The 26,694-nt window shown below is 52.0% G+C and overlaps 1 protein-coding gene across 4 annotated transcripts in view; it reads left to right on the top strand.

The window, feature by feature from the left end:
• Positions 1-26,694, top strand: part of Kcnq1 (potassium voltage-gated channel subfamily Q member 1) — a 328,142-nt gene that overhangs the window by 43,128 nt on the left and 258,320 nt on the right. For all 4 annotated transcript variants that reach the window (XM_074051015.1, XM_074051017.1, XM_020168788.2 and 1 more), the window contains exon 2: positions 6,875-6,965. In XM_074051015.1, coding sequence (XP_073907116.1) covers positions 6,875-6,965 — 91 coding nt within the window. The remainder of the gene's footprint in view (positions 1-6,874; positions 6,966-26,694) is intronic.

Raw genomic sequence — 26,694 nt, 5'->3', positions numbered from 1 at the left:
AAGCAGGTACAGCCCTTGCTCAGCCTCTGAGAGGGACAAAGACACATACCATGGATAGCCAGACTTTGTGTGGTCACCACCACCATCTTGGGACCCATATCCTGGGCTGCCATCGAGATGCTGCTCCTCCATGGAGGAGGCTGGCTTTGTGACTGGACCTCAGTCCTTGGAGCCCATGCCCAACCCAGCTGCTCACTGTGCAGCTGTCCTCACTCACACCTGCCAGCTAGGAAGCCACCCCAGCAGGCTTTGTATGTATACCTGGTGACTGTGAAGATGGCTTGCTGCCTGGGGGTTGTGGGGGTGGACTCAGCCCTTCATTCTGCCCTGGTCCAGTTCACAGGTCACAGAGGGCCTTGCCTGAGCTTTGGAGGAGGGGCAGGACTGGAGGAGGAAGGAATGGAGGCAAAAGTCCCCTCCACCTGGGTGGCTTGCATGGAGGAGGAGGCCTGAGATTTTGGCTCATTGAGGGTCCACTTTAACAGTTAGTTGATCAATCAGCAAACTCTCCACACATGTTGTGTACTGGGCCTGGTGCTAGGCTTTCTGAAGGGATGCTGGCTGACAGGTCCCTGCCTCGGGGGTCTCGGGTTAGTAGGGACAGCAGTTGCCCAGTGGCTAGTAAAGTGATGGGAGCAGGATGGGACTGCTCAGGAAAGAGAGTTTTGATTTCAGCCCTCATGTGGAGGGGTCTTGAACTTGGTAGGGCCTGGTAGGGTTTGTTTTTCCAGGATAGCTTAGGCTGCCTGAGGGGGAGGGGGTGAGGTGGTTGATTGCACTGAGGTGTAACCCCATGGCCTTCCATGGGCACAGTGGCTATGGAGCCCCTCTGAGCCAAGTGTGTGGGGGGATGGGGGGAGTCCTATTTCTTCCAGGTTTCCAGGCCATACCCCTTTAGGGAAAAGTGTCAGCTGAAGGCCCAGGAGGCAGGGATTTTTGTCTTGCTATGGGGTATGGGTTTTAACCACCTCCCAGTGTTTTAATTTCCTAATGGCTCCTTGGCAAGAGGCTCTGGAGCCTTTGTTTCTGTGTTTATGGTCTCTGCACACTTAGGGGATCCCCTAGACAATGGCAGCAGGAACCTCACAGCCCTGCCAGGCCAGGTATCTACTGTGCTTTTCTGGCGGCCACGGATCAAGTGCCCTACAGGACCTTTTAACAAAATGAGGCTCGGTACAGTTGCCAGACAGCCCCCAGTAGAGTTTGGAGTCAGTGTGGGCACAGGGAAGAGGGGCCAGCTGAACCCCAGTCCCTGGAGGCCCATCTGTGAGACAGGCTGGGGGCCCTTCCAGGGAAGGGCTGAGGCCTGAAGACTGCACAGCTGGGCGCTAGGATCTCATGGGTGGCTGGGCAGTGTGAGTATCAACGAGATGGCCTCAAGGTTGGGGGTGGCTGTTGTGGTCATGTAGTGAGAAGCATTGGCTTCTGGGGCCAGGGCACAGCTGTGCCTGTGTGTGAGCCCGACAGGTGTGCTAGCTACCCCTGCAGGTGGGCAGCCCAGGTTTGCCTGTGTCCCCATTCGTTATCCCTTGTTTCTTCTTGCTCAGTGTGATTGGAGCCAAATGTTGGCCTCAGAGGCACATTCCCAACTCACCCCAATGTGTGTGGATGTGACCTTAATTTTAAAGGGGTTTTCATAGGCTTACTCAAGGGTCATGAGATGAGAAGATGACAAGGAGACTGGGTATGTTCTGAACTATGTTGTAAAACTGGCATCTTATGGGTTCCATAAGATCGCTAATTTAAGGTTTACCAATCTTCAGAGATAGTTCATGAGAACACTCACCTTGCCATCACTGGCCAGGTGGTGGCTCCCAGAGGCCGGCTTGCATCCTTGGGATCACGTGGGCAGAAGGGTGATACAGCCCCAGTCTGGAACTTGAGGCTACATGATACTGCCCAGAAGCTGGCCTGGGCTCACTGTCCACATGGTCCTGGGCATGTCCCACTCTGTGGTAGAGCCTTGGTGTCCCTGTGACTGGCTGCACCTTGTGGTCCCCAATCCAAGGACTTCTGAGGATGAATGGGTGGCCTGGGATGGGAATGACTGTGACTCAACTGTGAGATGAGGTGACACCTTGGACAAGGGAAACCTGTGCCCAGTTCCTGGTATGTCTTAGGCTGTCTGCATGCACTGAGGTGTGTCCCTTCTGGTCCAGGCTCCACCTAGAGCAAGGCCAGGATGGGCAGGTGGAGGGGAGAAGGGGAGGAGGCTTAGTGACCCCCAGCCCCCACTTGGGCCATGGTACTGACATATAGCTCCTTGATTTTTTTGATGTGTCAATTCCCTCCTAGGGGACGCCTGACCGGCCCTGAGGCCACTGTCCCTCTGGAAGTCCACTAACCCTGGAGCCTGGCACCTGGTGTGGTGGGCAGTGAGCAGGACCGCACCCCCCTCCGCCGACACCACCAGGGCAGCATTTGTTATGGGTGTTGCAGAATCTTCCAGAGTGACTTTTGCTAGAAAAAATTTAAAAGCCTCTAGATGTGACTTGGGGTGTAAACATTGATACTTAATCTGTCAGATGTAAGTATTAGAGGCCCTGTTCAGCTTAACAAGCCCATTGTCTGTCCATCACCTGGCAAGGACGGTCCCAGCAGGGGCCTTTGAAAATGGTGGCTTCTGTGACAGCCCAGGGTAAACCTTTTGAACCATCCAGATTTCACTGTGAGTGTCATTTTCTTTTTAAAATATAATCTTTACTTATTTTTGTAACTGGGCTTAATTTCATGATTGTTTTAATAAAGAAAATGAACTATATTACAAACTTAGGGGAAAACAAAGAAGCAATGACCCCATAATGAAATAGTAATTTTCACAGCAATTTAGACATGAATGGGAGATAATTTGGGGGTTTTTCTTGTTTTTTTACTTTTTTATTATCATATTATTATTGTACTGGGATTCATTGTGGCAGTTACAAAACTTCTTCCAATATATCCTAGCTGAATTCACCCTTCCATCATTCTCCTTTGTCCCCTCTGCCCCCATTCCTGGAACAGTTTCAACAGGTGTCATTTTTCCATTTTCATACTTGAGTGCACAATGTTAAAATATATTCTTTCAGTTATGGCAAAACACACATGGGATAAAATTCCCCACCTTTGCCCTTTGCCATTTTAAGTGCCCAGCTCAGGTATCAAGCACCTTCACGGTGCTGCACAGCCATCGCCACTGTCCACCTCCAGAACTTCGTCATCTGCCCACAATGAAGCTCTGTCCCATTGAACACCAACTCCCCATCTCCCTCCCAGCCCCTTGCTCCCCCGTTTACGCTCTGTCCCTGTGGATCTGACTACTGGGGCACAGGTGTGGGGGGGTCCCACGAGTGGCTCATATAGGATCTGCCCTTCTGTGCCAGGCTGACCCCAATGAGCACAGTGTCCACCTGTGCACACTAGTTTTTCTGGATCAATAAAACTTTTAGAGACTTCAAGTCATTTTGATATGCAGACAAACAAGGTGACTCTAACATCCTCTGAAGTGTCCCTCCCAGTGCTGTTTGGGTCCTGCTGCTTCAGTGACCTGGCTTCTTGAGCTGGGCCCTAAGCAGCTCCTGGAAGTCCACATGGTCTCTGATGGGAAGCACGTGCCTCCTTCCCACACTCTTTGACGGTGCTGGGATGCCACAGGTGGGGACAGTGTTGCCACACTGTCAACCCTGGGGATCTAGGCCTAGCCCTGCCTCTCCCAGCTGAGACCTGGCTTGCTGGATTCAACAGGCAGCTCACCTGGGTTGGCTCAGCCCTCTTACAGGTGCCAAGCTAGGGCCCAGCCTGTGCAAAGAGGACGGTTTTCAAGTGGCAGCCCCCTGACTTGCTTTAGACCCAGCCTGTCTGTGGTCCCTGGAGCCACTCCTTTGCCTGAGTGCCTCCTGCTGAGGCCTGGACCGCAGCCCTGGCCTGATGCCTGCTTTCTTCCGTGTTCCTAGGGCACCTGGCTGCGGAGATAGTGAAATGATGTCCGATAACATGCTGGACGTCCTCAGGGCTGGCGCTGCGGTCACAGCTGCTGAGGTCGATCCACTGAGAGGGGAACAAGAAGGCTATTGTCGTCAGGGAGCCACCTGCTCCCCACCCCTTTTGGTACACCCTCCTAGGAACTGGGCTGGTGGCATTCAGGGACACAGTGACCTCTTATAGAGCAGGCGTCTTCTCTCTCCCAACCTGCCTTGCCTCCTGCTCCCCATCCAGAGCATGGGGCACTTCCTTCCTTTCTCTGGGCCTCAGTTTCCTAGCTCCCAAGGGGATGGAGGACATCCCATGATTGCTTGACCTTGGCGCAGCAAGACACAGAGCTGGGCCCTGCAGAGGCAGGAGTGCTCCTGTGCTGCTGAGTCTCAAACTCCCCAAGGGCAGGACCCTGGCTCAGTTGCTCTGAGGTTCCCAGCTCTGCCCAGGGCAGGAACAGATAATGTGGCAAATAAGATAAAGCTCACTTTATCTGCAGTAGATAACAAAATAAACTGTGTTGTTTAATTCCTTCTCAAGCCCGCACAATGTATTCAAATATTTGGAGACTGTTTAGCGTTGAGAATTTGGCAAGACTAAAAAGCAGCTGGCACAGTGATAATAGATTGCCAGCGCAGCCCCTGGCCTCAAGGTTCTTTAGCTGGCCCCATGGACCAGGACCAGGCACCTTTGGGCATAGCCCCAGTCCTTGCTGGCTTCCCGGTCTTGACTGGAGCCCTAGTCTTCATAGACACTGTCTCTGCATGGTGGCTTTCCCTGCCTACCTGCTTCCTGCCAGCGGTGGGCATCTCACATTTGGGCCTGCGTTGACCGCCTCTACAAGGCTGTCAGAGAAGCCTCAGCAACCCCTGCCTATCTGAGTTCCCTTGACCTTCCTGGAGGCTTCCAGCAGCCGAGAGTCCTGCGTGAATCCAGCCACTTCCTGTTTGCAGCCCATTTGTACATTTCCTGCATGCAGTGTCCCAGTGAGCCACCATCACTGCTTTCCCTTCCAGAGCCCAGACCTCCCAACAGAGTAGTGGCGGCTAGATTGTCACCCCAACAGTAAAAGAATTAAAAGGCCATAATGAGCCCTATCCCTGTCACCTCCTTGTTCAACCTCCATGTGACCTCAGGACCCTGGGACCCCGAGATGGTTTTGATTGTGACATGGTGGTGCCATGTCCTGTCTGGCTCTTGTGGGCTCGTGTTACTGTGTGGAGCACTGACCTGGACCGACAGTGAGTAGTCCTGGCTACACAGTGCCCTGGAGGTGCTTGTCAGTGCAGAAGATGCTACTTGGACCTCAAGGGCTTGTGGGTAGCAGAAGTTTTGTCACATCTTCACAGTTGACACTGAGCACTTCAGGGCTCATCTGAGGCCTCATGGTAAAGTCACTGGCTTTGATCCTATGTGCCAAGCTGGGATGTCACCCACCAAGAGGCAAGGTGGCTGCCATTGGAATGGAGGGATGGAGGCAGGAGCTTGGTGCCTGGATTACATGGAGATGCGTATGAGGGGGTGGGGGGTGCTGAGCTCCTGCTGTGTACCAGGCCCCGTCCTAGGCACCTGCTGGTGGAGTGGCTTAGGTGGTAAGCATCCACGTAGCAAGCACGAGGTCCTGAATTCAAGCGGAAAATAAAAAAAATGGTCTGTCCTAGTCACTTGCTCTCTGGGTGCTGGACAGCAGGCACCAAGTCCTAGCAGTGACACTTGAGTGTTTAGGGTATGACTGTGGTGATGTGGAGGACAGAGTCAGATGCTGGAGTGGCCCCTCAGCATGTCAGATAGAGCCACCTTGGCAGGAGCCAGAGGCATGGCTTCCAAGCAGGGCAGGGACCCATGCAAAGGCCCTGAGCAAGTCAGCAAGTTACCCTGAAGATAGGCAAAGAGTACCAAGGGAGCTGGGGTCACCGTGGTATCACACTGGCCCATGGTGCTGGGCATTCTGGTTGCTGTGGAGCAAGCACACAGAGCTGTGCTGAGGACACTGGGCTCCTGGAGGGGAGGGGGTCTGGAGTCGCAGGTGCTGGCCAGAGGGTCTGTGCAGTGGTCCTGAGCTCTGTGCACATGGCTTCTCTATCTGTATCTTCTGGGCCCTCAGAGCCATGGGACACCGTCCTCACTGTCCTGACCTGAGAAATGGCTGCGGGAGTGTGTGGAGTCTCTGAAGCCCCCAGGACTGTCTTCCCATTGGCTGCCCTGACCCCAGGCAGGAGCAGAGCTGTGAGCCATCTTAGCCTGGTGACACCCAGCGATGCTGAGCTGGCAGGCTGGGAACCAGGGCCCTGGAGGGCCCAGGAGGCAGAGGCTCCTTATCTTTATGGTGCCTGTGGAATCAGAGCAGGCAGCAGACTATATGCTGTGTGCCGACAGGCAGGCCTGGTTCTCTGATGATCTCTGAGGGCTCAGCCTTGGTGTTACCAGCTGGGAGGCTGCTTCGCACTGTTGCTGCGGTGCCCTGCCCTGCTTTCTTTGGGGTGGTGGTGGGGGTAGTCTGTATACCAAGGTTCACTGACAGAAAGCTCCCCTGGTGGTCCTTAGGGTGTCCCAAGGTAGCCATCTGAATCTGGAATGTTTGGCCTTGCTAAGGAGACTCTGCATCTTCTGTGTCCTCAGTGACCACTACTCTGTGTCCTGTTACTGTGGGTGGGCTGGTTCAGGACCTAATTGCATGACAGCTAGCCTTTGGGGACTAGCCACTCGGTATTGTGTTTTGAAGTCCATCCATTCTGGGTATTGACCAGGGCCTAGTCCTTGTGACGGCTGGATGGCTTCCTGTTTCATGTATCATTCAGCTGGAGAGAACTGGGCTGGGCAGCACTTGAAGATCTTACCCCTGGGAGACTTGGTTGGGGACATCCCTGGTGGGGCCTGGGTGGCAGTGATGGGATGCTGACTGCCTCGCCACCCTGTCTTGCAGCTTCCTCATCGTGCTGGTGTGTCTCATCTTCAGTGTCCTGTCCACCATCGAGCAGTATGCAGCCTTGGCTACGGGGACCCTCTTCTGGATGGTACGTAGGTGCCTGGATAGCCTGATGTCACAGCTGCTGGGGATGGGGGTCAGGTCATGAGTTCCCTGGGGTGGAGCAGCCATCCCCGGCCTCCTACCTGCATGGTGGCTTCCACCTTCCGTGATACCAGGGCTCACCCCTGCTTCCACACCTGCCAGGTCAGTTGGGCTGTGCGTGTGATAGGTGGGAGGCCAAGGAGTGAGAGGGGCCTGGAGCTACTTGTCTGGGGGGCCTTCTGTGAGGTGGGGCTCGTGAACTGGGCCAGGAGGGGAGGACAGGAGGGTGCTTGGGTCAGGTGGGTAGGGCTGTGCTCCGGGGGGCTGGGTGACTCTTGCTTGTGTTATTTCTGGTTTCTGGACCCTGTGGATATCTCAGCCCTATCCCTCACCCCAATCACAGATGGTCTTCTCCATCAGTCAGGTTCCTGTCTAGTGGGACCACCTTGGTAGGACCAGCTGGGAGCGGGGTCTGCCTAGGCCTGCATCTGTATCCAGCCAAGCATCTCCCTTCCTGTGCCAGAGGACTGGGACATCTCATTCCTGGACCAGGTCCCCAAGCTAGGGCAGAGCTCAGACAGGCACTTTGAGGATTCAGATTCCCACCTACCAGGCCCTGGCCCCAGGCCTCTGCGCCTGTCTGAGCCCTGCACACTGACAGTGTTGGAGGACATTTCTCCAGGTTAGCTATGAGCCTGAGATGGCTTGGGAAGGAGCCCCCCACAATTAAGAGTAAGCCCTTCAAGGAGGTCAAGAGCCCAGAGCCAGCAGCCTTAAGGGTGAGGTCACTTACACAACACCATCCGCTGCTAGCCAAGGCATGAGGACAAAGAAGAGACCACTCTTGCCCTGTTGGGCCTAGGTCCAGTGGAAAACCCAGAGTGGATGTGTCTGTGAGCCAGGGGAAGGTGGGTGCAAAGCACCAGCCCTGTCTGGGAGACATGGGGTCTCCAAGGTCCCCAGTGAGCTGCCTGAATGCCATGGAAACAGGCAAGTGGGACCGGCAGGACAGAGTCCATCATTTTTCTGTTCCACGCTTTTGTGAGTTTCCTCATCTTGATGTGGAACATTCCAGATGTCCACAGAAGCAGGATTGTGATTGGCTATCTGTGTCCACTGCAGGGCTGGCCTGACAAGGCCCGTGTGATACCAGTGTAGTGCCTTCCAGCCAAGGGGCCCATTCAACCAGGTCTGGTCACCCAGGTGGTACCGGCTGTGTGCCTGTTTTAATTTTAGGCAGCAACTTTTATCTTTCCTTCATTGCTTCTGGATTTTGAGCCACAGGTAAGTGTCCTGTCAGGGTTATAGAGGCGACTGGCTATGGCCCATGGCATCCTCTCACCATGTGCGGGAAGTTGTGTGTATTCACGTTGCCGGTGGCCCTGGAAGCCTACTTGTGAGTGGGGTGCAGTGGGGGTTCGCTCTGTTCTTTCCCCAGGCACCACTCATTCCAAAGTCCATCCTTCCTGCCTGATTCCAGGTGCCACCTTCACTGTAAACCAGGTCTGCTTTGGGATCGCCCTGTTCCATTCCACCTGCCAGGGTCACACAGGTGTGTCCCTGCAAGTTGAAATCCAGTTATGATGGGTTTGCACCTATGTGGGGTCTTCTCCTTCAGGTTACCTAGCAGCTCCTGTTGGTTTTCTCTCCCCAACAACCTTACGATCAACTTACCTGGCTCAGGACACCCTGGTGGCACCTAATTAACTAAGTTGGGGACACTCACATGTCTATGGTGTACAAACCACAGTGTGTCTGTCTCTAGGAGGGCTTTCTGATTTGTGGGGCTAGCCGTTCTCATTAAGAGTTATGCCTTACAATGATAATAAGCGTTATTCAAAGTGGTCGTTACCTTTCACTGTTTGAGAAGCTCCGCTGTCTACATTTCATAGTCTGTGGCTTCACAGAGCTTTGTGGTACCAATCACAGTGGATCCCCCTGAAGAGCTCGGGGTTGGTCACAGTGGATCTCCCTCTGAGGAGCTCGGGACTTTGTCAGCCAGGCTGCAAGGGTGGGTCAGCCCCTGCTTCTCCAGACACAGCATCCGGGCACGTGTGTTTTCCAGTCCCAGATCCATGACTGTGAGGTCATGGAGTTGAGTTTCAACTCATATCTCTCCTGCATGTGGAGGACACCCAGCCTCAGCTGCCCAGAGTAAGCCTTGGTCCTGGTGTGTGACTTCTCATGTGAGGTCAAGCTCTCGGATGTTTTATGGCAATACTGGTTTTGAATTCAGGGTACCATTTGAGCCACTCCCTCAACCTTTTATCTTTTTTTCCAGATGGGGTCTCACTTTTGCTTGGGGCTGGCCTTGGGCTGCCATCCTCCTATGTGTACCTCCCCTGTAGCTGGGATTATAGATGTGAGCCACCCTACCCAGACTCACACTCATATTCTATACACCCTCTCACAGAGCCATCTTCAGGCTAAGATCAGGGCTCCTGGGGCCCCTGTGTGCTGCAGTGTCCCCATAGCTCCTACCCAGGATTGTCATTCCCATCACCACCACAGACCTGGCCCTCCATTGAACACTGGCTATGCTGCAGGTCATCGTGCCTGTGTGTGGTGGGCAGGAGTCCCACCAGAGGGGACTCCGTGTGCCCTGGCCTCAGGACTTGTCCTTGATGGTTCCCAAGTTGTGAGGGCCAAGCTGACCAGACATTCCCTTGGGCAGCTCTCCAAGTGTGTGTGTGTAACCATGCATGTGTGCTTCTATGCATGGGTATGTGTACATGCGTGCACGTGTGTATGCAAATGCAAGAATGTGTACGTATACAGCTGTGTATTAACTGTGTGTGTGTGTCCTAGCGTGAACGTGTGATGTGGGGGATGTGTGCGTGTGTGTGCATGCACGTTGTATTCTGTACCTGTGTGTGTGCAGCTGAGTGAGGATGTGTTAGGGACTGTTTTCATGTGTGTCTGCATGTGCTCACGTGTGACTGTGCCTGTGTGTCCCTCATGTGTTCAACCATAAGTGGCTTCATGCCACTTGCGCCCTCTCCTGGTCACCTCTGCCCCCACCTGCTCCTGGCATCTCTGGGGGTGGCACTCCACCTGATGGCTGCTCTGGGAACTGTGCATACAATTCCCACAGCCTGGAAGTGTAGGTTGGGGTGGGCAGGGACTGGTGATGACCACACCTCTCTCCCTGGCCAAGGCACATGCTGGTGGGACAGCTCCCCTGTCCCAATCAGAGCCCTCTTCGCCCTGTGCTCCCATCCCAGAAGTGGCTTTTTTCCACCCCCATATGGACAGCAACCCCAGCTACTCCTTGCCAACAGCTGGAAAAAGAGCTTCTAAAACTAAAATCTGAGCGTTCCAGAAGTTCCCAGTACCCACAGTTTCTCTGTGATGGTCCTTAAAGTGTTCCATATTCATGTGCCCTCCCCACCACCCCCAATTCCTGTCCTTGCCAGCTTCCATCTCACTCACTTGCTCCTACTGCCTTGGCGTTGTGTAAGCTCTTGTATAAGGCTGCTTCTGTGACATCCTACACGGCCGGGTTGGGCACTCCCTCCCTCCCAGCACTTCTGCCCTTTTCTTGGTGGTCTGGGGGGTGAAGGAGCTCTGTGGGAGAACTCACATCTCCCTACGCCACCCCACACTCCCTCCGAGCAGGCCCCACAGCTGTGCTTGCCCACTGGCCCATCATGGTGCTTCTGGGGTTAGACGTCCTCCTTCAAGCCCAGTTTCCAGAGCTGCCCCAAAGGAATACCCCAAAGTGCCATGTGGTCCTGGGCCCCGGTTTCCCCACCTTAAAATGGAAGGGATGAGAGTCAGTCTTGGACTTGACCTTCCCACTTGCTCTGTTCTGAGCTATGTCACCACTTGCTGGCCATGGAGAGGCTGCATGGGTTTGAGCTGTCTGAATTTAGTTGCTTACTCCAGAATCACTGCCACAGAGGGTGTGGAGGACAGGAGGAAAGGCAGCCATGGGCCCAGCCTAGATGAGCGGATGGGAAGGGAGAAGTGTGGGGCCCTAAGGGGACATCTGCTGGACAGTGAAGGCTTCCCACAGAGGGGCTGAGTGTACGTGTAGGAGGATGCAGATGGGTAGGGACCCTGAAGCTCCTGGCGTGGGTGAAAGAAGCAAAGTTTTACAGCCCTAAGCCTGATGGACAGGACGGCCCAGCCAGGCAGCAAGGACACCAGGTGGCGCTCCTGCCACGTGCATTTTGGCAGCCTCTGGACCTGGCCCAGCCTGCTGAGCTTGGAAGCCCAAACCACAGCGCAGGGAGCCCCACGGGGGCCCAGGGCAAGCGGCTGTGCAAGGGATTCTGGGAGCACGCTGTGCGAATGTGGAAAAAGTCACGCGAGGCTGCGTTCCGGAGCCCAGCACAGTCCTCCGGCTGCCGCGCCTGGCTTTTATGGTGCCAGAAAGCTGTTATCTCAGCCAGGGCCAAGGAAGCCCTGGCCTCTGAGGGATTAAGCATTCCGCTGAGCCAGGGATATTCGGTGGGCCTGCAAAGCCGGTCTAGGAGGAATCTCACCCTGGCCAGGCCAGGGTCCGGGGGGACTTTGAACAGGCACATTTTAGGCTTGTTTGTGGCACTCCCCCCCCCCCCAAGCCCCAGGAGAACAGCCCTACCTGGCTCCTAGATTCAGAGCAAGCTGTGTCTGTGGCACACGTGTGTGCGTGCAGTGTACCCGTGTGTCTGCTGTGTGCACATACATGTGTGCCTGTGCACCCAGTTTGAGGGGCTCTGTATTGCTCCTAGGCCTGCTGCTGGCCGAGCCCCCCCGCCCCGAGGCAGCAGGAGATCCTGGCCCAGGTGAAGGGCTGGTTTCTGGCCCCCACATCACAGCTTGTTTTCAAGTCCCACACAAAGAGTACAGCTCGGAAAAACATGGTCCAAGCCCCCACCCCGCATCTCCCGGCAGTCAGCAAGCCAGAGAATTGTCCTGCAAAGCCTGCGGTCAGGACCCGTGAGCTGCGGCCGGCCGGAGGCCTGGGGGATGAGGTCATGGTTTGCGGCTTCCTCCCTTGCTGTGGAGGCTCCCTGGCCTGGCCTGCCGTGGTGACCCACCCTCCTGCCCGGCTTTCTGCTTCCCTTCCTGGCGGGTCTCAGTTTCCCGGCGGTAAAATGAGATGCTCTGGGGGGTTCCATGAGCCCCTGTGACAGCGCTCAGTGGGTCCCGCTTTTCTGTGGAACAAGGTCAAGCTCTGTCTTCACCTCCCCAGGTCCCTGCCCCTTGTTCCCAACTCAGTGTCACTCTGCGGGTACTCTCACTTCAGTGTGTGCCCATCTTACCCTTCAACGCCAGAGGTGGACTCTACGAGTCACGCGTGGTGGTGTACTGTGCAGTGTTTTGTATTTGTTGTAGTGTGGGTATTTGTGATTTGAACTTGGCTTCATGTTGTGGCCGGTACGGTGCTGGCATTTGTGCTGTGCTCAGCTCTGTGACGCACTGTGTCGGTCGTATCTGGGACCCACGGGAAGATATGGGTACAGCTGTGAGCTGGCTGTCACACTCGCACTCTGAGCCTCTCCTGCAGAATGTTGTTTGTGGTGGAGCGAAGGAGACTCCTATAGGTTGAGTCACAGCTACCCAAGGTCAGGAACAGCAGGCAGCTCAGGTTTTCCATTAACAAACCCCAAGGTCTGGTTCCCCATGCGGCCCCGCACCTCCCTGCTGGAGCCTCCTGCAAAGCTGACAGAGCTCTGGTCCTCACGGTCACTGGGGGGCCACCATTCCACCCACTGTGTGCCCAAGATTGTCACATGCTCCCTCCTGGGCCCTGGGGAGATGTCCTTTCTCCTCTGTAAGATCAGAGATTATTTTCCCCTAATGTCACAGCACACAGGGCTCCCACCACCACTCCCTTCTCTGGTGTTCTGCTTCAGAATGTGCCCATCGCCCCAAGACCCCCATCTGTGTGGTGGGTTGTTTTCTCCTCTAGTCATTCAACCAGAAAATATTTATTAAGCACCTGGTGTGTGCTGGGCTCTGTGCACAAGTAGGACACAGACAAGGATGAAGGTCCTATGTGTGTAAAGGCCGGAACCTGAGTCCCCATCTGTGTGGGGCCCCTGAATGGATGGATCTGGGGCTCTAGCACTGTGTGTAGCCCCAAGACACCAGTAGCTACAGCTTGCTCAGCCAGACTTGGGGTCGCTCCCCAGGGGTGTGCAGGAAGAATTTCTTGCTCACCCGTCCTGAGAACCCTGGTGCTCACCCCACAGAGATAGTGGTCTGGGGCCTGTTGTGGGTAGAGGATCATGGCCTCAAACTGGGTATGGCAGAGGTGGGTGAAGGGAGGTTGGGGCTGCTTCTGGGGCAGGTGGGATTCTTAGGACTCAGGCCCCTTGGCTGGGCGTGAGGCTCAGGAGTGCTGATGGAGTTCTAGAAATGTCTAGCCAGGTTGAGCTGAGCAGAGCCCGATGCCCTGTGTCCACAGACACAGCTCCCAAGCAAGTTTGGCCAACCTTGTGTAGAGGGAGGCTGGGCGTCCTAAGCATCCCCTCTGTGCTGGCTGTGTAAGATTTTCTGTGTCATGTGAACATAGACTGGAAGCCGTGTCCCTAAAACAGGGCCTTCTCCTCCTCAGCCCGAGACGTTGCTCCATAGGCTGTGTCTTGTCTGCAGTCAAGGCAGGTCTCCACCATCTTTTTTTCACTGCACATAGTTGTCACACATTGGGTCTCCTTGGCATGGAGCAGAGGCTTCCTCTCTTTCCTGGGTCTCTCTCCTGGGTTGCAGGGTGGATGTGGTAGCCAGAGGACAGTCCCCTGCACCCAATGATGTCCACGTGGGAGGCAGCCCATCTGTGAGGCCTGGGTAGCTGAGTTGGGTTGAAGTGGAGGTGGCAGGACAGGGTGTCTCCACCCCGGTCCCCAGACTGGACTGGCTGCAATTCCATACTGGAAGCAGCTGCTTAGGAGGAGGACTTGGACGTTCCTTTATGCAGGACCCACATTCTGTGAGAACGTGAAAACGGGCATCCTCAGCTGTGACCAGAATGCTCCCTGAGCACAATGGGCCTTGGCATGGAGGGTCTTACAAGGAATCATTCTGTGCATGGGATCCCCTCTGTGGAGCCACCATCACACGCATGTTGCTTGCTGTGGCCAGGATTGTCACACATCATGTGTGCTCAGAACAAGATGGGGCCAGAGGGGTCTGGGACAGGAGGTAGAAGAAAGTGTGTGAACTGTGGAAACCTTCCAGAAAGACATGGACACGTAACCCGGTCCCAGCTGAGTGGTCTGTGAGAATGGGAGGCCCCAGGCAGGATCTGGAACCGCAGGGCAGGGTCTGTCCTCCAGGTCCACCTGCATGTGAGGAGCCTTGGGCTGGGGGAGCCTGTTCCCCATCACTCCAAGTGCCACCTGGGCCCGAAGGAAAAAGAGGGCCTTCTGGCTTGTGCCTAGTGGTGGATTGCTGTGTGCCCCAGAAAGACCCCTTAATGGCCAGGTAGAGGTCTTGTCTTAAGTATTTTTACTCTCTTGAGCTCCCACCCGTGCTCTGTTAAGCTGCCCAGAGAGTCTGGATCCTAACCCCTTGTTCCAGGGCCTTTCCTGCACCAAGTCATACTATAGATATTTGGGGATATTTTGTGGATGGGGTCACCTCTGCTGGGTGGGTGCTGTGTCTTAGAGATACCCACAGGCTCTGTTCAGGAGACTAGGAAGAGACCCTGTCCAGTGGTCTGTTCAGTGTCAGGCTCCAGCAGGTCTCACTGTTTGATGCTGGACATATGATCAGTGCAGCCACCAGAGCTGTGTCTCGTCCTGGGAACCAAGTGGATGAGTGGGGGCCTCAGCCTCTCCAGAGTCTCCCAGACCTGACTTCCTGGAAGCACCACCCTCCTGCTGGTGGAGGGAGCAGGAAGGGGCTGGGACACCTGCCTCCCTCTGGGGCAGAAGGAACCAGGCAGCCAGAGGTGCCATGGAACCTGCTGTGTGGTCAGCACTGTCCTTTGGCACTGGTGTACGTGGTGTGCGTGTGCGTGTGCGTGGCATGTTTCCAGGCCCCTTTCTCAAGGCTGCCAGGTGTCACGGTGACCTCACATTCACCAGCCCCCTTCTCTTTCCTCCCCTCTTCTCAGAAATTATGCTGATTCGGCCCTAGATTGGGGATGAGAGACAGTGGCCTGGTGGGGCACTGCTGGTTGAGTACAGGGTGCCCAGGACTCTTTGGGGGCTCAGCTCGGGGGCATCACTCTGCTTCAGTAGGAAGGGCCTTTCTCTTCAGGAGCCCCTGCCCTTCTGGAAAATGACAACGGTACAGGGGCTGGAGCCCTCGGGCAGGCAGGGCCAAATTCACAGACTCCCACGCGCTTTGTTCTCTTCAGCCTGGGCTCCCTGGCGCTCTCAGGCTGGTTGGTTCTCCTTTGCCTTCCCCACCGTCCTTCCCTTTAGGCCCAGGACAAAAGTCAGACCTGGGTGGGGGCTGCCTGCTGTGGCCACGGGCTTCTCCATTCAGGTTTAGTGGGATTAGAGTGTGTGGCAGGGGACAGGTGTTTCCTTTATGCTCTGCCTGAGGCTGGAAAGAGCCTCCTCTGTAAGTGCTACAGGCGGTGGGGGTCTCCGGCTCAGGCTAGCTGGGGGGGTGGGGGGTTTTGTTAGGTCCTTGTTTTTACATCTGACCCTGGCCAGCTGGAGCGCCTTGCTTTAAGCACAGGGTAACAGCTGACATAACATAGCGGGCAGGCTGAGCAGGCTGCCCTGGTACCGGCTCTCCAGAGGGGCGCCCAGAGGCTGCCCAGGGGAAGTTGGTGGGGATGAGAGGATGAACCCGGCGGGGCCTCGTGGCCGTGGGGCACGGCACGGCAGGGTCCGCCAGCTGTCCGCCTGGATGAGTGGGCTGCCTGAGTGGTGCGGGCAGGGGCCTGGGCGGGGGCTGGGCAGGTGCCTGACGTCCTCCAGGGCACGGCATTCAGACAAGCTCTGATCACGTTCTTGGCCTCCCTAGGTCACACAGAACGAAAACCAGAGGCCCCGGCTGTGCGCTATTGAAGTGTGTCATTGTGTGACTTCACGGGTGGGAGGGAGGAAGGGGGCTCGTGCAGCGTCCTAGGGTCGAGGGCACGTTCAAGCACCTAGGCCCCAGCCCTCTTCACTGTGCTGACTGTGGAAGGAAGGGCCCGGCAGCTCCTTCCACTACTTCATCTCCCACTTTCAAAGCTGGGTGGTGGCCCAGGATGCAGGTGGGATAAGTAGGGGGTCGGGGTGGGCTGCTGGCAGCCATTTCAAAAGTTGGTGGGAGACGTTGTGACCCAGAGGCCAGCCCAATGTGTCCAGAGTGGCCGGTCAGCTTTCTCTGGACTCAGGTGGATGTATTTTTACCCTCAAGTGTCTTTAGGGTTGTGGCAATCCGGGGCCATATTGTCCTCACCAACCATGCAAGTTTCTACTGCAAGTGACAGTTTGGCCAGCCTCTGGCCTCATAGCTTTGTTTTCTTTTGGGTGGTGGTGAGGCAGAGACACCCCTGCCTTGAAGCGTGGCTCAGGGTGCCATGGACGGGGAAGATTCCTTCACTACGGCTTGGGTGCCGTAAGTAGCCAGGTTTTCCAAACATGGTCACCGTCAGCATTGTTAGCAGGTCTAGTCCAGCCCGGAAGCCCAGTTGAGAGGAAGGCGTTTGCAGACATGCGCGCGTAGGCACATCCAGACACGTGTGGGCACACGTTACACCATGGATACACCGCTCCCATGCGTGCACGGCGGGCTCACACACGTGAGCCTGGAGCTCTGTCCGATGGAGAACGGGACCCCTTGGGGCCATGTTCCATTTGCACATTTAATCCAGAAACTGTCAGCCTAGGCAGCCTGGACAAGAACAAAATGTCAAGTGTGTGCCGAGAGGCGCAAGCCGCCCCTTCTCCTGGCGGCCGATGAGCCAGTCAGTTTCCGAGCACTGTGTGTTGAGAATAACTTTTGCGTTCAGAGTAGGGCTTGGTGGAGTCCCAGGGGAAGGGCAGGCATCTTTATTTCATTTTAAATTTCTTTAGCTGGGCCTGCGTCTCTTCTCCCTGACGGTTTTCCAAGGCCAGCTGGGGAGGGTCCTGGATAGTTGCAATTGTCCTTGGGGGTGGGGACTGAGTGAGGTCTGTTCATTGCTCAGTGTTGCCAACAAGACAAGGCTCCTGGACCAGCAGTAGTTATAGTCCAGGGTTAGGACAAAACCAGGCCAAAAGCCAGCTTTCAGGTGCTCATAGGCATGCTATGAGGGTGTTTCAAACCTCCCAGGGAGTCCCCTTTGCCCAAGCCTTCTCTTCCTTTCAAGCTCAAGGTGACATCTTGGGCTGGTGGAGTGACCCAAATGATAGAACACCTGCCTAGCAAGCATGAGGCCCCGAGTTCAACCCTCAATGCCACCAAAAAAAAAAAAAAATCAAGGTGATCTCCTATGTCGTATGATGATATCTGTCATACGACATAGGAGATCAGGATCTTGGGAGTGGGAAGAGTTTGTAGTTTCCTGTGTTCAGAGGTGCTGTGGCCTGGCTTCCATGGCTGGTCCCTGGGTAAATGGTAGCAGAGGGGCCCCCTGGGGTGGCTAGCAGTCTCTGGAGGCCTCTGTAACCCTCTTGTAGAGAATAGCAGCAGGCATGGCTCTTTCTGGTTTGGTCATGGTCTGTGATGGGCATTGCTCTCCATGGCCCTGGAGCCTCCTCAGAGAGACTCTGGGAGGTGGAGGAAGTCCCAGCTGCCAAGGTGGTCTGGTGGGTTCACACGCAGCACCCAGCTTCTCTGGGCCTGTGTCTTTGTGTGTCAGATGATACTGGGGAGTCCAGCCCCTGGGGGCTATACAGAGTGGGATAATGCCCAGTGTGAGAGCTCTCAGCCCAGAGCCAATGGCTACAAGGGCCAAAGCTATGGGTGGACAGTGGCCAATTCCTTCCTGGGGGGAGAGTGGCCAGGGGTAGAAAAGTGTGCATGAGGGGCCGTGGCCCCACACGAGGTGTCCCAGGAGGGAGGGAGGAAGGGAAGGTCCTCTGTTAGGAAACACTGCAGCCTCAGGTTTATTTAGTGAGGCCTCTCCAACAAAACCAGCTCTACTGGGGTGCAGTGGGTGTAAGATACACCGTCACTTTTGCAGCACACAAATTGATAAATCTGGACATGAGCACAGTGAAAATCCATTTCCACCAATGGGAGAGGAAATGCACCCACCCCAAAAGTGTCTTCTTTCCTTTGGTGGTCCTCCAGCTCCCAGTTCAGGCAGCGAGTCCTCAGCTCTTTTCTGCCAGGATAGATTGGTTTGCGGTTTCTAGAATTTCTCTAGGTGGACTTGCTCACCATACAGTTTTTGTCCCCTTTCACTGAGTCATTACCCTGAAATCCAGCCAGGTTGTCATGTTCACAGATCCATCCTGCAGGATGGACGGACAGATCATGGTATATTCCCATTTGTGTGTCCATAGAGCACACGTGGACTCAGGTTTCCTTTGTAAGTACCTAGGAGTGGAATAGTTGGATAACATTGAAGAGACTGGCCAGCTGTTTTCCAGATGGCTGTGCCGTTTCACATCCCCTGAGCAGTGTCCAGAGTTCCAGGATGCCCACCTCCTTGCCCACACTTGGCAAGGTCATGCCCTTCAATGTTGGTTTAACTGCTGGGACTGATAAAATCTGATTGTTTTGAATTTTCATTTCCGAATGACTAAGGGTGTTGAGTATCTTTTTTGTGTTTAATTGGCACCCAATAAACTTATTTGGCGAAACATCCTTTAAATTGTTCACCCATTTTTACAATTGGGTTATTTGTCTTTTTATTATAGGGTTGTAAAAGTTCTTTATATGTTCTGGTTACATGAATGTGTGCTTTAAAACAGTATCTCCCAGTCTGTGGCTTGCCTTCTCATTTAATTTGTGTGTGTGTGTGTGTGTGTGTGTGTGTGTGTGTTTAAAATGTTTTGAATTGCAGGTGACTCACACCTATAATCCTAGCTACTAGGGAGGCAGAGATTAGGAGGATCTCGGTTCAAGGCCTTCCCAGGCAGAAAGTTCTTGAGACCCAATTTCAATCAATAAAATCTGGGCGTGGTGGTGCAGCTGTTATCCCAGATTTGTAGGAAGCATAAACAGGAAGATTGTGGTCCGAGCCAGCCTGGGCATAAATGCAAGACCCTATTTGAAAAATAACGAAAGCAAAAAGGGCCAGGGGTGTGGCTCAAGTGGTAGAGCACCTACCTGCCAAGCACAGGGCCCTGAGTTCAAATCTCAGCATCACCAAAAACAAATGTTGTGGGCTAGTGGTGTAGCTTAGTAGGAGAGTATCTGCCTCGCATGTGTGAGGCCTGGGTTCCATCCCCAGTGCTGCAGAAAAATAAAAATACAAACTGCTTAATTTTATGAGGTCATATTTATTGCTTTTTCCTTTTTAATACTTTTGCTTTTAGTGTCATAATTAGGAAATCTGTATTGAGCATGTGATTATACTGTAAAGTATAGGTTGATGGTTGTAATTTTACATAGGGATGTATAAAAGGGTATCCTTTACCCATTGAATCATCTTAACATCTTCAAAAAAAATCCAATTGTCCACGAAAGTGTGGGTCTCTTTCTGGACCCTGTTCTGACCCATTGATCAGGGCATCTGTCTTTTGCCTTGATGCCACCAGCTTTACAGTAAGGTTTGGAGTAAGTGAGCGTAATTCATACAACTTTGTTCTTCTTTGTCAAGTGTTCTGGGTCCTTTGAATTTCCATATAAATTTTAGAAGCAGCTTGCCAATTTTCACAAAGAAGCTTGGTAAAATTTTGGGGGGGTTATATTGAACAATCTGGGGAGAACTGACACCTGACCAATATGGCATCTTCTGGTCCGTGAGCGGTGCATATCTCCCCACTTGTGGTTGACTCCTATTTCCTGTCAGAGGTGTTTTCTGGTTCTCAGTGTCCAGGTCTCTTGAACATCTTTTGTCGGAAACCCAAGCATTTCATATTTTTGATGTTAGCGCTGAGATGAATTGGTCTTATATTTCTTTATATTTATGCATTTGATGGACTTCATCAGTAAAGGCACCCGAGCTGGACTTCTCTGTAAGAGAAGGTTGAGAACTGGAGTTGAAGTACACGTGATGTTAGTGGTATTTCCTTGTGCGTTTTGGTCCCCTATTTAGAACTGCACTTCATTTGGGCAAATTTACCTTGTATCTTGCAACCCTGTTAGCTGGTCTTTCGTGGATTGCATTGTTTTAACCTGATGACCGTGTTGTCTGCAAATAACAATGACTTTCCGATGTGAGTGGCTGTTTGTTTCTTTTCCTTGCCTGATTGCACTGGAGAGTCTCACTAGATGTGAGAATAATGGACACCCTTTGTTCCCACCCTCAGGGGACACATCAGTCCCTCACCATCTGGTGTGAGGTGAGCAGTAGGTTTCCGTCAGCATCCCTCATCGGGTCGAAGACCCTTCTGACCTGAGTGCCGAGGGTTTAACATAAACTGATACTGGATTTTGCCAAATGCTCTGCACGGCTTTTGATGGAATCATGTTGAGTTTTCCTTTTTATTCTCTTAATGTGCTGAATTACATCGAAGCATTGCTAAATGTTACTCCTGCATTCCTGGATAAGTCCTGCTCCAGTCATAGTATCACTCCTTTTATGTATTTTTTTGACTTGACTTGCTAAGCTTTTGCTGAGGGTTAGCTTTGCACCTAACTCTCTTAGGTTTGGTGTTGGGATGGAGCTGGGATGATAGAATAGGCTGGGAGGTGCCTGTCTTCGTTTGGTGGAGGATGTGAATAGAGTTGGTCTTACTTCTTTCCTGCGTGTTTGATGGATTTCACCAGTAAAGCTGTCTTTATGAGAAGGTTATGAGCTAGATTTTAAATTTTCTAGGTTAAAAATATAAATTTAAACTAGATTAAAATTTACTTTAAAGCTTACTTAACTAGATTTTAAGTTTACTTATATTCAGGCTACCTATTTTCTTCTTGAATGACCATTGGCATTTTGTGTATCTGAAAGCATTGCTTCATGTCACCTAGGTATGTAGATTTGTGGGCATGAAGTCATCCAATATGTTGACATTATTATGCTTTAAAAATTGGTAGTTTGTGGTGACATCTCTTCTCTTAGTCATGGCATTGGTACTTTTTTTTCCTGGCATTGGTGATTATGCTGCTTTCTTTTTTCTTTTCCTTTCTTCCTCCCTCCCTCCCTCCCTTCTGATTCAGAGCTTTACACTTGTCAGGCAAGCACTCTATCACTTGAGTCAAGCCCCCAGCTCCTTTTTTGCTTTAGTCATTTTTCAGATCAGGCCTCACTTTTGCCTGGTGTTAGCCTGGACCAAGCGCTCGCTCTCTCTCTCTCTCTCTGTCTCTCTCTCTCTCAGTCTAGCTAGAGTTTTAGCAAATTTATTGATCTCAGAGAGCTGGCTTTGAGTTTCACTGAATTTTTTACTTTTGGTTGTTTAAGTTCTGCTCTGTTTTTTTTTTTTTTTTTTTTACTGTCACTTGATTCTGCTCACTCAGTCCTGATCTGATGTCCTTTATCTGAAGGTGGAAGCTGAGGTCACTGACCCAAGACTTTTCCTCCTTCCTCACACAGGGGCTGAATGGCATTCATTTTTTTCTTAGGTCACTTTGGTCACATTGCACAAGTTTTTGGCGTATTATTTTCATCCCATTTGAAATACTCTGCAGTGTCTGTTTTGGTGCATGGGTTATTTAGAACTGTGTCCAAATGCTAAGGATTTCCACCTACCTCTCTGTTACTAACTTCTGCCCTAGTTTTCACATGGTCATAGGAAATACTTCGTTTGCTTTGAATCTCTTAAAAGTTAGTAAGACTTGGTTGATGGTCCCGGATACAGTGCACTTTGGTAGATATGCCACTGTGCATCCTGCTTGCTAGGAGCACTGCCCCGCAGCGTCGGTGAGGGTGACAGAAGGCACGTCCCTCACGTGCTGCAGCTTCTTCATCAGTTACCGAAATAATGGTGTCCAGCTGCGCATGCAGGCTTGGCTCGTGATTCGTCCAGTTCTAGGCTTTGCTCTATTTGTTTTGAAGCTTCATTATTGGGTGCATTCATATTTAGGGTTACTATGTCACCTTGCTAATGTGACCTGTCTGTCACTATGAAACTGCCTTCTTTATCACTGGGAATTTTCTTCTCTGACTTCTGCTTTGGGTGATAGTGATACACCATTCTGACTTTTTCTTACAATTGGGGTTAGCATTTTATTTTAAAACTGTTTGTGTATTTACCTTGTATTTCTTGTATAAGCATAAACTTGAGTCTTGTTTTTGGAACAAAACAAAGTATTTCCTCCTATTGGATAAGTTAAGCTCATTTGCTCTGTTTATATGATCTGCCACCGTCTTCTACAACTGCGTGTTTGGTTATCATGGCTGTGGGTAGTTTACAAGGTGCAGAGTCTTTGCTCTTTAAGCATGTTTAGGTATCTGGGAAGGCTTGTGTTCTGGTTCTAATAGTCACCTTGACTTACACCTTTCTACATTTCCATGGTCCCCATTTGCTTGTCTGGCTCCTCACCCCTGGTTTGGTGGTCCGTGCAGCTCTCCATTCATTCCCACCTTCTGCCATACTGCAAACGTTGAGCTAGTCCACTTCTTTCCTTTATGCTGGTCAGAGCCCACAGACCTTGGTGGACTGCTGAAAGTCAGAGAGCAAGAGGATGACAAGTGATGTGGGATAGAGGAACAGCAGTTCTCAACAGAGGGGTCCTGAGTGGTGATGAGCAGGTGATGGGCGTCTGTATGGCAAAGTGAAGGACCGGGTACTGGTTCAGCATAAGGGATGACACCTCTCCTGACCCTGAGCAGAGTATGTGCCTGGCACTGGTGGCAGGAGCTGTAAGGAACACGGAGTGTCTAGAGAGGAGGGCAGGGAAGGGTGGATGAGGTCATGGGCAGGGGCATGGCTGATCTGGGGCTCTGGCTTCTGCACTGTGTGACGGGAGCTAGGAGCCTGGCATGACTGGACCTAGGTTGTGCACCACCCCCTCTCACTGGGGCCCCTGAGTAGTGGGCAGTGCTGACAGCGGGACCTGGGGATGTCTGTTTGGACCACATGGCTGGTGTAGGCATAGAAGCATGGGAAGGGAATGCCTGGACCCAGGCTCCTTCTTGGAGGGGGTTGGAGAAGGCTTTTGCTGTTTCTGTTAGGTATTGTTTCTCAAAAACAAAACCAAACAATCTGAACCAAGTATGGCAGGATGGAGGAAACTGGCCTAGGGTCGGGGACAGGGTGCCAATTTGTTCTGTGATTTGCTACAGTCTTAGTCTACTTGGAGGATTTCATGGTGAACAAACAAAAAAAATTCCCAAATAACTGAAATGTTTCTTGTGGGTGCAATTGGGGTGTCTGGGGGGTGACACACTCTCATGTCTGCAAGTGGCCAGATTCTGCAAGATGTTTCTGGAGTATACCATTTCCTTGGGGGAAGAAATTTAATATGGGTTTGTAGGCTTGAGGGGTGGGAGGCTGGATGCAGTAGCCCCCTCAAGACAGTCCCATTGTCACATTTGCACCACACTCAGCTGGGAACATGCAAGGGCGTGTGCCCACGTGGAGCACTGGATGTGGGCTGTGTGTGCTTAGACCTTGCACGCACACGCATGGCCAACTCACCTCAGGTGGCCGCATGGCTGGGGAGGGGCTGTCACTCTTGACTTGGGGCAAAGTGAGGGTACCTTTGGCAGGCACAAAGTAGACCCTGGCCTGCCTGGCTGTCTCTGAGTGGTGTAGCTCCCTGTATCTTCAGCAATGGGGCAGGCTGGAGGGACCTTCTGGCCTCCGCGTGGTTGTCTTTATAGGGAAGGGCCTTGATGTCATGGCTGGAGTTCTTCCGTGCTGTGGTTCCTGCACCACCACTGTCACCCCAGTGTCTACCGCACCCTCCCAAGTTCCTGTAGAATTAAATGGAATGGCATAGGTGGGAGGTGACAGAGGAGAAGCCAACAAACTGGGAGTATCATAGAGGCCCAGAACCCTGCATTCCTCACTGAGTGGCCCCTTGGTAGGATCTGGGGGACCTGGGCAGATCTGGGAAGCCATAGAACTCAGCTGCCTCCCTGCCTCAGGAGCTGGGAACCCCAAAAGAGGCATGGGATACACTTGACAGGGTGGAGGTGGGAGCACAAGCCAATACCCCAAGATGGGTACCTTATGAAACTCTGGGGTGGTGACTTGGGGGCCAATAGAGACATTTCCTGGGTGAGGTGGGGACAGTCAGGAGCTCTGGAAGGAGCCTTAGAAAGGGGAGATGGGCCTCAGAGTTCCTTCCTGGTTGCCTGGCAGGGTGAGTAGGTAGCACCAGGGTACAAACGAGGTTGGGGTCCTGAGTATGGAGTTGGAGTTCATGTTCTCTGGGTTTCATCTGCACTGATCCCCTGGGGGCCTAGCCCAGGGCATGACAGATCCCCAGCTGTTCTTGGACGCTTTGGATGTTGAGGGATCCCGATAGCAAGGCTGATACGATGTGAGTGAGAATCAGCCCAGCTGGCCTTTCCCAGGGAAAGAGGTTCCCAGAGGCGGAGGTGGCCTAGCGGGGCTTACTGGGGATGGCGCTGCAGAGCTGTGGACTGTTGATGCAATTTCATACTCAATACAGTTGGGAGTCTCCCTTTTTCTTTTTTTTTTTTAACTCTCTGAAACCAGATCTTTGACTTAGCTCATCTTTCCTTTTCATATATTACCTTTAATTTTTCAATTGCCAGTTACTTAGTACATCTCTTAGGTTGGCCTTATAATTTTTTTTGTTTCTCCTTGTTTTAGATTTCGATTTGTTGAAGTTTAAGTTACAGAAAAACTCTCCCCTTGGTTGGGCGTCTAGTTTAGTGAGTTCTGGCAAATTCTTGCAGTCACAAAAGCACGCCAAAGTCCGGGTTTAGTTCCTTTGCGCCCCTGGGCCGCCAGCCCCTCCCGGCGCCCTGCACCTGGGAACACACGATGTTCCCAGGGTTTGAGAACAGAATCCTGAAGCATGAGCCTGTGTGCCTGGCTCTCGTTGCTTAGCATAACTCATCTGAGGTCCATCCGTGTCGAGGTCTGTGCTCAGTAGTTAGTTTCCTTTCATTTGGAAAGGATAAAATGTACTACAGTTTGTTTATCTGTTCACAGGCTGATGGACAGTCGAGCTGTCTCCAGTGCTCAGCTGTTAGGATTACAGCTACCATGGACATTGCACACAGGTTTTTGCAGGAATCCCACGTCTTCATTGCTCCAGGGTAACTCCCTCGGAGTGGGACTGCTGGGCTGGGTACTCAGTGCCTGTGTCCTTCTCTAAGAAACCGCCATTTGCACAATGGTGGTCCTCTTGGGAGCCTCGTGGCTTGCAACAGATTCTCACCAGCACTGAGCAGTGTCTGCTTTTTACGTTGTAGCCATCCTAATCCCGGGTTTTAATTTGCATTTCCCTAGGGACTGATAGTGTTTTGCTGATCGCGGAACTCCTTTGAGGAAGCCTCTGTTGAGCTTTGGTTTTTGCTGATTTTAATAATTGGGTTGTTTGTTATCTTGTTTTTGAGTTGGAAGGGTTGCGTCCGTAATTCTAAATGTGAGTCCTTTATCAGATCTGTATTTTGTGAATATTTTCCCCCAATCTGTGGCTTTGCCTTTGAATTTTCTTAACAAGATCTTTCAAAAGAGCAGCAGTTTTTAATTTTGACGAAGTCCAATTCATCAGGTTTTTTTTTTCCCTGTAAGGTTCATGTTTTTTGTGTTCTAAGAAATGTTTGCCTAATCCAAGGTTACAGAGCTTTTTCCTCTGTTTTCTGTAAAACTTTATAGTTTCACATTTCTTGTTTAGATCTGTGATTCATTTCAAGTTTAATTTTATATATGGTGACAGGTATGAATGGGGCTAAATCTTTCTGCATCCCCTTGTCCCAACGATTTTTTCCATGGAATGCTTTGGCACCTTTGATGAAAGTCAGTTGGCCATGTGTTGGGTCTGATTTCTGGACTTTGTAATCTGTTCTGCCAGGAAAGCGCTGTCGTGATTACTGTCTTTTATACTAAGCCTTGAAATCAGGTCCTGTTAATCCTCTAATTTTGTTCATTTTCAAAATGGGATGTTCAGCCAGATCCTTCTCATTCTCACGTAAATCTTAGAGTCAGCTCGTCAATTTCTACCAAAAAAAAAAAAAAAAAAAAAAAAATTCCCGCTAGACAGTCGATTGCCACTGCCTTGATGGCTGGGTGAATTGGCGCATTTAGTCATACTGAGTTTTCTAATGTACAACATAAAATTTACTTCGATATTTTTTAAAGTAACAATCGGTGAGTGTTTTGTTGTTTGCAGGATGCATTTAGCATTTGTTACACTTGTTACCAAGTGCTTCATGTTTTTGAAGCTCCTGAAATGATACTGTTTGCTTCATTTCATTTTTGGGTTGTTTGTTGTAGGACATAAAAGGATAATTCACTGTTGTTGTTTTGTGCATTGGCCTCCCAGTCTGGGGCCTTTGCTAACCTTCCTTATTAGGGGGAAAAGGATACGGGCTCCTTTGTTTTTATTTGTTTGTGGTAGATTCTTTAGGATTTTCTATGGAGATGTTCGAGTTGTAACAAGTAAAGTCAGTCTTGTTTTTTCCTTTTCAATCCATGTGCTTTTTACTTCTTGGTTTTGCCTAAATGCACCGGCTGGGCCCTCCAGTGGGTCATTGAATAGCGAAGAGAGAGCTCTCGTCCTGCCCCATTCCTGACGTGAAAAGGGAGGCATCTGGTCTCCTGAGTGGCTGTGGGATTTGGTTGGTGCCGTTGGGCTAAGTTCCTTTTCTTCCTACTTCGCTTTGAATAGAGACTGTA

Source organism: Castor canadensis, chromosome 1 (assembly GCF_047511655.1).
Source record: "Castor canadensis chromosome 1, mCasCan1.hap1v2, whole genome shotgun sequence".
Lineage (NCBI taxonomy): Eukaryota > Metazoa > Chordata > Mammalia > Rodentia > Castoridae > Castor > Castor canadensis.
The sequence above is the reverse complement of the archived record's forward strand: the minus strand, read 5'-3'. Positions and strand labels throughout refer to the sequence as shown.